Source organism: Symphalangus syndactylus, chromosome 19 (genome assembly GCF_028878055.3).
Source record: "Symphalangus syndactylus isolate Jambi chromosome 19, NHGRI_mSymSyn1-v2.1_pri, whole genome shotgun sequence".
NCBI lineage: Eukaryota > Metazoa > Chordata > Mammalia > Primates > Hylobatidae > Symphalangus > Symphalangus syndactylus.
Genome location: NC_072434.2, coordinates 26,390,093 through 26,401,576, shown reverse-complemented (window position 1 = coordinate 26,401,576; position 11,484 = coordinate 26,390,093). Strand labels below are relative to the sequence as shown.

At 39.1% G+C, this 11,484-nt stretch overlaps 1 protein-coding gene and 1 long non-coding RNA gene across 8 annotated transcripts in view; one reads left to right on the top strand and one right to left on the bottom strand.

The window, feature by feature from the left end:
• KCNT2 (potassium sodium-activated channel subfamily T member 2) overlaps positions 1-3,786 on the bottom strand; it is a 398,329-nt gene extending 394,543 nt beyond the window's left edge. For 4 of the 5 annotated variants that reach the window (XM_055233862.2, XM_055233861.2, XM_055233863.2 and 1 more), the window contains exon 1: positions 3,126-3,780. In XM_055233862.2, coding sequence (XP_055089837.1) covers positions 3,126-3,220 — 95 coding nt within the window. In that variant the 5' untranslated portion in view covers positions 3,221-3,780. Of the gene's footprint in view, positions 1-3,125 lie in introns of all 5 variants that reach the window. The other variant, XM_055233859.2, reaches the window with a different exon arrangement.
• Positions 3,787-3,950: 164 nt separating this feature from the next.
• On the top strand, positions 3,951-9,447 carry LOC129458180 (uncharacterized). Of its 3 annotated transcripts, XR_010114656.1 has the most exons (4): positions 3,951-4,013; positions 5,002-5,105; positions 6,228-6,284; positions 9,306-9,447. It is a non-coding gene; the product is annotated as an uncharacterized lncRNA (long non-coding RNA). The 3 variants fall into 3 exon arrangements; XR_008649553.2 differs by lacking the exon at positions 3,951-4,013 and having other exon boundaries at positions 4,471-5,105; positions 6,231-6,284; XR_008649554.2 differs by lacking the exon at positions 3,951-4,013 and having other exon boundaries at positions 4,471-5,105.
• The last annotated feature ends 2,037 nt before the right edge of the window (positions 9,448-11,484 follow it).

Sequence of the window (11,484 nt, the reverse complement as noted above, 5' to 3'; positions counted from 1 at the left end):
GAAATTCTTACAGTAAGGAACAAGGTAGAAAGTGTTTATGTTCCTACATTTGGAACACGGTTCCCCCATCATTACAAGGATGTGGCTCTCTAGATCCAGAAAACAGCTATCTTGATTCAGATCCTCCCAGAAGGTAAGCTTGAGATAGGATTGCAGCAAAAGCAGTTTATTTGGGAATTGATCACAGATAAAACACCAGTAGGGGAGAAGAGAGACAGAAGCCAATAAAGCTTTCAGTATTAAGCCAGTTATCACTGCGGGCAAGTGGAGCTCAGCCCCTTTGGACACAGTGTAGAATATGCTTCAGAATTATCCAAGCTAAGGAGCAAGGAAGCAAAAGTATTGATTCAGAAACAGCCTGTTTACTCAGTGACACTCCAGCTTGTTCTCCAAGCAGGACTTGGATGCACCTGAGGTTGGTGGGGGGGAGAAAACCTCATGCAGGAGGTGTTCAAAGAAAGTTGCTTTGAGAATATGGGCAGAGCACTAAATGTATCTGTTGCTGGAAGTGATCTACCTACTCCTACATGAAAGAGGGCTTCCTCCTCAACTCTATAGGAATTGAGTCCAAGAAGATAACTGAGTAGAATAAGATTGCTATTCAGGCGTAATTGCAAAGAGGAATTTGTCACCATATTATAGACAAGGAAGATGACTTTACCTACTACCACATATTAGCTTAGGAGTCTGAAAAGGAAAAAAAAAGGATTGCAAATGGCAAATCAGAAGTGAAGAAGGGACTAATATTTAATGAGCACCTAAACTGTGCTAGGTGCTGTAAATTATTCTTTTAAGTTCAAATAAATTAAGTGAAAAGAACTTAAGAATTTCTTGAGGGATTTGAATAACAATAAACTGAACTGAAGAGTCATCTTTACACTGATAAGATATAATATCCAAGACAAGTGTTTAATTTACCAAAATTTCAGTTTCCTTGTGCCTAACATAATTGCCTGCTATTCAGAGTTCGTCTGAGGATTAACTAAGAAAGAACATACCGCACAGTTAAAAGAACTTGGGAGTACTTAGTTCCAACTAAATGTTAGTTCTGTGCCTCTCCATCCTTCCTCTTGTCACAGTTTTACAAGGTAGATAGTATAATTCCCATTATAAAAAATAAGATTGCTGAATCTCATAATGGCTGAATGACTTTCCCAAGGCCACTCAGCTAGTGAAGGAAACAGCCAAGGACTGAAGTCTGGGTTTCTCTGATTCCAAGTATCTTGCCTTCAAAGATTAACAACAAATGGAACCAAAACCAAAGAATAGTTTTCCATGAAGCCACAACAGTAGCCAAATCCTTAAAAATGGTTGAATGATTGTTTTAAATGTTTAATAACTTATTTTAGTAGTAAATGTGGCCTGCTTTTTAAGTTAAAGTTGGGCTAGCATAACCTTTTAATATAACATAAAATTTTAACCATTCTGCAAAACTTTTTTAATATGGCAGTGATCCATTTAGGCAGTGTTCAACTAATCAAAATTCTTAATTACTAAAATATTTCTGCAGCATCCTTTGAAAAATGAGGGCAACCACATGAAAATTAACATATTAGATATGATATTTAAAACAAACAAACAAACAACAATACCATCACTATAACCAAAGTATGTGCTTTATGTGTTTAATCTATCTCACACTTTCTACAGAGAGGATTTCTATTCTATATAATGATCCTGAGGTCCTGAACTAAATATACATTCAGTCACTAGGAACACCATGCTACACTTACTAAGCCATTTAACCAGGCTAATGCAGTTTATCTAAATGTCAATTTGTATTACAAATTCACTTAAAAATTATTTTCCTTATCTTCAGTTTACTCAAACACTCTACAAGAATACTGAGAAATTGGTATTACTTCTTTAAATTTTTAGCCAGTATGTGTGGTTTTGCCTAAAAAAGAGATTGAATCAAAATATCCTCTACAAAGCATCCATCTCCTTTCAAATTACTAATATGAGACCAAACAAGATGCCCATAACTGATACTCAAGATAAAATCCTCAGTGTGTAGAGACAGGAGTTGCTATTGGGAGCTGAAAAGGTGAAGAAAAGAAACAGAGTGTATTGGTCAGTGGTGAATGAGGAGGGGATTTTGGATTGGACCAATAATGGATCTTTTATATAATTAAAATAGCACATCAATACCAAGCTAAACTTCAATGAAACATTTCAATTGAGTTGAGAACCTAGTTAGTATACATGTATTATTTTAAAACAAAGAAATGTGGCATGTGATATATGGGATGACTATTCCAGAAAATACTAAATTCACTGAAATACAAAATGTGCTTGAGACAGAAATAGACAGAGGAATTTCAGAAGTTTGTGCAAAGCAGTAATGCTATAAATAAAACACATGAACAATATTTTGCTAACAATAAATATTCTAGTTTTGAAACTTAATTTTAATTTCGAGACATATATTCTGTTTCAGTTAAAAAATATACTAGTTATGAAAAGGTTGTATCATATTATACAAACATCATTATTCATAATGGTCAGAGTTACCTGTTCAGAGTGAGTATACTGTATTAAAAAGGTTGTTATTTTCACTAACTACCTGTTACATATTTAAATCAATTGTCTACTTAAAACTCAAAAATGTTTAAACAGCATAAAATTTCCAGTGCCAAGTGGATACCTACTCAAGACAACACAGACAAGGAGTAAGTAAATAGACTCAGGAGATTTTAAGTTTCTAATGTGCTTTTTCAAACAACTTGCATGCAATTTTGAGTTTGATTAACCACACCTAAGGAAAAAATGCAAATTTTTTGGAACTGATATTGCATACCATTTGAGTGTATTGTACCTCTGATACTAGCCTTATACACATCCTAGAAAAGCACAGATAGACAAAAGAATAAGCACCAAATGAATGCAATAAATACCTTGCAAGAATAAGAAAAGTGTAAAGAAAAAGAGTTCCTTATCTATAGCAACAGTTCTATAGAGTCAAAATGGAGAGACAAATCAGAGTCTCTTTTACTCCCTCCCCCAGCCTAGTCTCCCTCTCTGGCTCCGTTTTCCTTTTCTCCCTCCTTTCCCCACTTCGGCCCTCCCATTTCCGTCTCTTTTTCAGCAATATTTACAGAACAATCCTCCACCACACCACTTACCTGTCGTCGTTTTGCCATCCTTGGTCCCCTAGCAGCAAATCTCGAAACCTGTACCTGGGAGGCAGAGGGGGCACTTCGCTCTCCAAATCAACCATCCTTCCTCAAAGAGTGGGAAACATTAAACAACAAATGGAGGAGAGGAGGGAGAAAGAAAGAAAATATTGCGGAGTAAAGGGAGAGGACTAACAAGAAGCTGTGGCCGAGAGAAGGATGGGAGAAGGGGAAGGGGACAGGGAGGGGGAGGGGGTCGGCTTGGAGCCGGAAGCTAAGGCTTGAAAGGGGGCTGGCTCCTCTTTCCCGAGGGTGTAATGGGGATGATGCAAACCCAGCCCAGGAGCAAAAGTCTGGCTCTGACAAGAATCAACGCTGCCAAGGAACCGCCCCCAGGCTCGGCACCGCCTCTGGTCCCCAGGACTAGGGGGAGGCGGGTATAAAAAGTTACTTCGCCGAAAAAGACGCGCGGTGCCTAGAAAGAGGGGAGAGGGGTGGGAGTGAGCGCCGCTTGACGGTGAAGCACTTTCCTTAAAGGCAGTTGCCACATCCTCCCAGAGGGCAGCCGCCCGGCTACCGTTCCCTCGGGCGGGCTTGCATCCGGCACAGCCCTGAGCTGGCGGGAGTCGGGGGCGGTGGGTTTCGGCCCCAGACGTGGCCAACCCGGCTCTCCCCGCAATCTCCCTGCGGAGCTGGAGCTGGAGGCCCAGCCAATGAGACTCCCCCTCATTAGCATAGCACAGTGACGGCACGGGGGTGCCTTGGGGACAACCAATGGGGGCGAGCTAATTAGCGGATTGCGGGGCTCCAGACCCTTCTCTGGGAGGAGGGGGGCCAGGGTGCTTGGAGTGTTCCAATATGCCACCAGCTCCCTCGCTTTGATCGCCTTCAGTCCAGGTGGGCGGGATGAAAAAAATTGCACGTTTCTGGAAAGGGAATCCCCACTCTCAGCCCCAGGAAAATCCCATTTTTTTCTCACATTCTGAAAGAAGGGAGGTGTTTCCCTGAACTCGGGAGAAAATGAAGGGCCACCTTAGGCCGCTGAAGAGAAGCATTTAGATGACAGGGAAAGCACATGGAAACGCACTGAGGATTTTACAGTAGTGAGTTTCTATTATTGCTGTCGCTGCTACTAGCAGCGCTGTGGGCTTCCAGGTGGCCTGGCCTCAGCCTTCGGTCCCCTCCTATTAGTGATTCACACGGAGGAAGAAGTGAGCCCCAGAGACCAGGGTCTGTTTTTCAGTAAGAACCACTGCTTATATGAACCCTGCTACACAAGCTCTGGTTCTATTTGCGCTTACCGTTCTTTCCTTCAAAAACTGATTGCATCAGAGTATATACAGACCGAATACTAACCACTTGACAGCCTGGGCCGGAAGATACCCATATGGCTTCTCCTGCCCTTACTTCAGAACCTCTCTGTGTGGAGGAACAAGCTTGTTCCTTGATAAATGGATACAATGTGAGAGACAATAATCAAAGAAAATATAGAGGGATTTGGAAATACCTGTGAGATACACACACTTCTTCGAGGTGGGGGTCAAGGAAGACATTGAAAATGAACCAAGCCTTCTATGTTCATTCGCAGCCTACTTTAGGGAGAAGAACCAACGTGAAGCAAGCAGAGAGAATAGTATGAGTAGAGGCATAGGGATTTTTTAGAATATTTGGCTTATCCAGAAAATAGTGATTAATTTGGCATGATTAATGCTCAGTAGAGGTCATGTAGCAGAGGGTTTATTTAAGAAGCTAGATATGAAGGAAGAAATTACCAAAACTTGTAACATCAAATGAAGTATGATGACTACCGAAACCTGAAGAATAGCAGTTGAAATAGAAGTCATACTGTTTGTCTCTGTCTTCAAAATCCTACTCATTCTTCCAGACCCATCTCAAATTACATATCCTCCATTAGATTTCTTGGTTTTCCCAGCTGCGTATGATGCCTTCTTCCTTTGAACCCCTTTGTTTGAACACTTCATAACCCATGTGAGTATTTTGCCCGGAATGCTTACTATAACCTGACCTGCTATACGATTATCTGTGCATTTTTCTTACATCTCTTCCCCTCTCCCTGTGGCTTAGCTTCCTCTAGCACAGGACCTTCAGAATAGCCACATTTCAACAAATAGGTGTGGAGTTGCATTAAAAGCTATTAAACCTAGGAAATTAAGCATGTTTTTTCCCATCCATGCTTGCGCTCCTGTGGTATGTGTTTGTTTATGAAATCATAATTTAGCATGAACTTTTGTAATTACTTTGCTAAATAAGAAAGTAATATTGCTACATTATTAGTTTATACAGACAGAGAGGGATAGAGAGACAGATCTGGTTTATATTTTAGACCTTATCATCTCCTATTAAAATGGTTCTATTAATTTTATTTTTAATGTTCCAAGTTAATATTTATAGTTATAGTCTAACTGTATTATTTGGATGACAGAAAATCTGAAATATTTACATATCATTAACAGACTAAAAATCAAGACACTAAAAAAAGAAAAAAAATAGCAATCGATTGTTAGTCCTGGGTTGCTGGAGGTTAGAGGGTAAAGCAACGTTTTACTTAAAAGAAAGCTATGTGCCTCTATTTTACCTTTTGTGAAAATCTTAGTCATTTGGTTTCCAAATACTCATATAACAGTTTAGGAGAGAACAAATAGTACATTAAAAATAAATAAATAAATAAGAAGAAACCTACTCAGCTAATACTGTGTGCCATTAAGGATACAAACGATATAAAGTAATGTGTTCAGCCCAACCAATTGGAAACTACTGCATTGACGATATTTTGATTCTCTGGTGTGTCTTGAAATTGTCCAAGTGAATTTTTTTTACTATAAACTTAAGAAAATTAGAAGAATAATGTAATATAGGAAATGCTATTGATATGGTTTGGCTCTGTGTCCCCACCCAAATCTCATTTTGAATTGTACTCCTATAATTCCCATGTGTGGTGGGAGGGACCCGGTGGGAGACAATTTGAATCATGGCAGTAATATACCCCATACTGTTCTCGTGATAGTGAATAAGTCTCGTGAGATCTGATAGTTTTATCAAGGGTTTCCGCTTTTGCATGCTCCTCATTTTCTCTTGCCACCACCACGTAAGAAGGACCTGTAGCCTCTCGTCATGATTCTGAGGCCTCCTCAGCCATGTGGAACAACTGTAAGTCCAGTTAAACCTCTTTTTCTTCCCAGTCTTTATCAGCAGTGTGAAAATAGACTAATATAGTAAATTGGTACCAGTAGAATGGGCATTGCTGAAAAGATACCCAAAAATATGGAAGCAACTTTGGAACTGGGTATCAGTCAGAGATTGGAACGCTTTGGAGAGCTCAGAAAAAGACAGGAAAACGTGGAAAAGTTTGAAATCTCCTAGAGGCTTGTTAAATGGCTTTGACAGAATTGCTGATAATGATATGAACAATAAAGTCCAAGCTGAAGTGGTCTCAGATGGAGATGAGGAACTTGTTGGGAACTGGAGTAAAGGTGACTCTTGTTATGTTTTAGTAAAAAGACTGGCGGCATTATGCGCCCCCCTGGAGATTTGTGGAACATTGAACTTAAGAGAGATGATTTTAGGGTATCTGGCAGAAGAAATTTCTAAGTAGCAAAGCATTTGAAAGCCGACTTGGGTGCTGTTAAAGGCATTCAATTTTAAAAAAGGAAACAGAGTATAAAAGTTCAGAAAATTTGCAGCCTGACGATGCAGTAGAAAAGAAAAACCTGTTTTTTTGAGGAGAAGTTCAAGCTGGCTGCAGGAATTTGCATAAGTAACAAGGAGTCAAATGTTAATCCCCAAGACAAAGGGAAAAATGTCTCCAGGACATGTTATAGGTCTCCATGGCAGCCCCACCCATCACAGACCTGGAAGCCTAGGAGGGAAAAATGGTTTCATAGGCCGGGCCCAGGTTCCCCATGCTGTGTGCAGCCTAGGGACTTGGTGCCCTGCATCCCAGCTGCTCCAGCCGTTGCCAAAAGGGGCCAAGGTACAGCTCAGCTGATGGTTTCAGAGGGTACAAACCCCAGCCTTGGCAGCTTCCACATGGTATTGAGCCTGCAGGTACACAGAGATGAAGAATTGAGTTTTGGAAACCTCCACCTAGATTTCAGAAGATGTATGAACATGCCTGGATGCCTAGGCAAAAGTTTGTTGCATGGGTGGGGCCCTCATGGAGAATCTCTGCTAGAGCAGTATGAAAGGGAAATGTGGGGTCAGAGTCCCACACAGAGTCCCTGCTGGGGCACTACCTAGTGAAGCTGTGAGAAGAGGGCCACCGTCCTCCAGACCCTAGAGTGGTAGATCAACCAACAGCTCACATTGTGTACCTGGCAAAGCCACAGACACTCAACACCAGCCCATGAAAGTAGCCAAGAGGGGAGCTATACCTTGCAAAGCCACGGTGGCACAGCTGCCCAAAACTATGGGAACCTATGTCTTACATCAGTGTGACCTGCATATAAGACATGGAGTCAAAGGAGATCATTTTGAAGCTTTAGAGTTTGACCATCCTGCTGGATTTCAGACTTGCTGTAACCCCTTTGTTTTAGCCAATTTCTCCCATTTAGAAATGGGTGTATTTACCCAATACATGTACCCCATTGCATCTAGGAAGTAATTAGCTTGCTTTTGATTTTACAGGCTCATAAGTGGAAGGGACTTGCCTTGTCTCAGATGAGACCTTGGACTGTGGGCTTTTGGGCTAATGCTGAAATGAGTTAAGACTTTGGGGGACTGTTGGGAAAGCGTGATTGGTTTTGAAATGTGAGGACATAAGATTTGGAGGGGCCAGGGGTGGAATGATATGGTTTGGCTCTGGGTCCCCACCCAAATCTCATCTTGAATTGTACTCCTATAATTCCCACGTGTTGTGAGAGGGACTTAGTAAGAGATAATTTAAATCCTGGGGGCAGTTTACCCCATACTGTTCTCATGGTGGAAAATAAGTATCATGAGATCTGATGGTTTTATCAGGGATTTCCCCTTTTGCATCCTCCTCATTTTCTCTTGCCACTGTCATGTAAGTGCCATGTAAGTGCCATGTAAGTGCCTTTCACCTCCCTCCATGATTCTGAGGCCTCCCCAGCCATGTGGAATGTAAGTCCAATTAAACCTCTTTTTCTTCTCAGTCTCAGGTATGTCTTTATCAACAGCATGAAAACAGACTAATACAGCTATTCTGGCATTTTTTTAAATATAGCAATATTTGGGCATCTAAACACATTTATAATTGGAAGATCATTTTGTTCCTTTTTTTTTTTTAGTCTTCTGTAGGTGCACTTTTTCTTCTTTGTCGTTAATTTTGACTTCTGGTTCTCCCATCTGTCTTTCTACTCTTCATTCGTTTTTTTCTTGTCATGTCATGTCATTTACTGCTGTTAAAATGTATTTTCCTTTTTCACTCTTTTTACCTTTGTTTCCTTTTTTCACTGTGCTCTTTTAATTGCCTACCTCATACAGCCTTTTCCTTTCTCTATGTTTAAATGTTTTTATTCTACTATGACTTGAGATTTGATTTTTGGAAACAATTTTAAACTTAGTTCTGAACATTGCAATTTTGTATCTTACTCACCGATGTTCTTAAATCTTCTAATCAACATCTAGTATAAGTTAGAGCAATAGAGGAGATTGCCCCACACTAAGAAAAAAACTTTCTAAAATTTCCTGAATGATTATGCCAGTGGGGTAGAGTAAGTATTAAAAAAATGAAGATTAAGGAGAATGGCTTCCTGGTTTTAGAAATTTTATTCTCTTTATTTTCTAGAAAACATATGTGATACCTTCTCATTTCTCTTTCTTTTTTAATAAAAACATTCATGTTTTAAAAATCTCTGGTTTCCAATACACTGATTGATTATACTGATGTTTTAACACAAAAAGAAAAGATTCATTCCCAAGGGTGAAGAATGATTTAATTAACATTTTTAACACCTTATTGATAATTAAGTTGTGATGAACTCATAAATGAGTAATGAACACAGTTGCATTCATAGAATAGGATGGGGATTTTTACCCAAAACTCAAAATATGTGTCTATCACATATGTCATTTTTATGATAAAATTCCTAAAGTTGTCAATGATTACGTCTACATAGCCCTGTAACTACTATTTGAAAATAAAATTTAAAAAGATAAGAAACTTACTATATATTAGGCTACCCACTTATAGATACTTTGTCTTTGTAGGCAGAAGACGTGATAATCCACATCCCTTCAAATAGCATCATCAAGCTACATCATATCTCTATGAAGGCGGTTGTATGTTCTACTATGGGTTTCTTTTTGTTGGTTTATTTGTTGTGTTTTTGTTTTTGTTTTTGCCAAGTCTGTTTTATACCAATCTACTATTTTTTATCAATAAAAATGTATTAAGTGGTTACTATGAATTGAACTTTTTGTAGTCTAATGAGTGAGGGTAAGTAAGTGCTGAGAGACAGAGAATCCAGCAGTTAAACTAGAATGTAATAAGCCTCAATAGTGGTTAGTACAGGCTGCTGTGCTGCTAATGAGCACATAAAGACACATGATTCCAGTTTTGGAAAATCAGGGAAGGCTTTCTGTAGAGGCTGACATCTACACTGAGGAATAAAATATTGGGTGAGTAAGGTGGAGGCAAAAGTAGCAGCAAGTAAAGTATACAGGCAAAAATGACAGCAATGAGAAAGCATGGGTGGATCCAGCAAATGCAAAAGCTTCACAGACTTTGAGCAGGGGCATGAGTTTGGGTGAGGAGGAGTCAAAGAGGGAGGGTGACAAAAATGCAAGATTGGCACCTTCATTTATTAACAACCATATCAGAAGAGCCTTGTGTACTATACCAACAAAGTTGGGTTTTATTTTAAAGACAATGATGAATCTTTTAAGGATTTTAAGCAGGTAAGTGACAAAGCCCTATTCATGCTTTGGAAAGATCACTGTGGTAGCAGTGCAGATAAGTGATTGGTGGGGAGGACAAGAATGTAAGAAAGGAGACCATTGATGAGCTATACAGTATTTTAGTAGAGATATGTCAATTGTCTCAAATGAGGCAGTGGTGACAATGCACATGAAAGCAAACAACAGATTTATAAGAAATTAAAATGACAGAATTGATGGGATAGTAATGGAGAGATTGTAAAACTTAATGGAGAGTGAAGAATCAATGATAATTCCTAGGCTTCTGGGATTAGTAAGTAGGTGGAGGGTATTACTGTTGGATGAGAGGGGAATACAGAAGTAGGTTTGAGTGAGAAAATGATTTTGCTTTGGGTCAAATGGAGAATTCCAGAAGGTTTGAATATATGGGTCTGAATATCAAGAGCAAATACTTTTCAGATATACAAAACTGGGAAGGATCAACATGTAGGTGGCTGTTGAAATTGAGGAAGGATAAATGCACCTGGTTCTTACACTATGAAAGAAGAGGCAGGTAGAGACTGAGCCCAAAGACCACTAGGGAGAAGGATGAATGGAGAGGTGGGAGCAAAACCGACGGGAATTCAACTTCTCCCACCAGAGCAGAGAGACACGTGTTTCTCTATTTTCTTGATTAGTTTTATTCTGTGACCCTTGATTCAAGCTAAAATAGATTCTATCTACAGAAATAAAAATGTAACAAAACGTGTCCTATATTCTAAGCATGTCCAGCTACATGAGCAGAATCATTTTATTTCAGCAACACTGAAAAGAGGAAGGAGTAGGGATAAAATGAAAAAGGCACAATATCACATTTAATTCACAAATTTTACCCAGTTAGCACAGGTAAATAATACAAAGAAAAGCCATTTAGAGATTTATGTATAAAGATATTCCAATACATAATATAATTTATCCAATACTTCTAGTATTTTTTTTTGTCAACCATTCTAAAAATACAACTTGTGGCCAAGGTTAAATGTGTATGCAAACCTTATGATGAAAACCTGTAAGGAGACAGTTAATGTTTTATTGTGTTCATAGTAATATCCTCTGATATTCCTGGTATTTCTTTCCCTCTTCTCATATATCTCTCTAAAGATACATGCTGTTCAACACTACTCTTAATGATAACACATAACACCTTCATTTATCTGTTTTTAAATCTCCTTCCCATTGACTGAATTTTGGGGGCAGAGAGAACATAGAACCAAAGAAGGAATTATTTAGTGGCAAATGTGATTCAATAACATTGAAGTATGTTCTCTTACAACAATCAAGAAGATCACATCCTCATTACTCTTCTACTTACAGAACATTATCTTTGAGAGAAAAAAGTCTCCATCAGGTTTGGAAAACTCCAGGTTTTTTTTAATATTGAATATTCCCATATTTATGTTGCTAGTGTCCCAAATTCTGCCACGGATAGATTGAAGGGTGCACCGCTCTTCATGACCATCCTTCAGCTTGA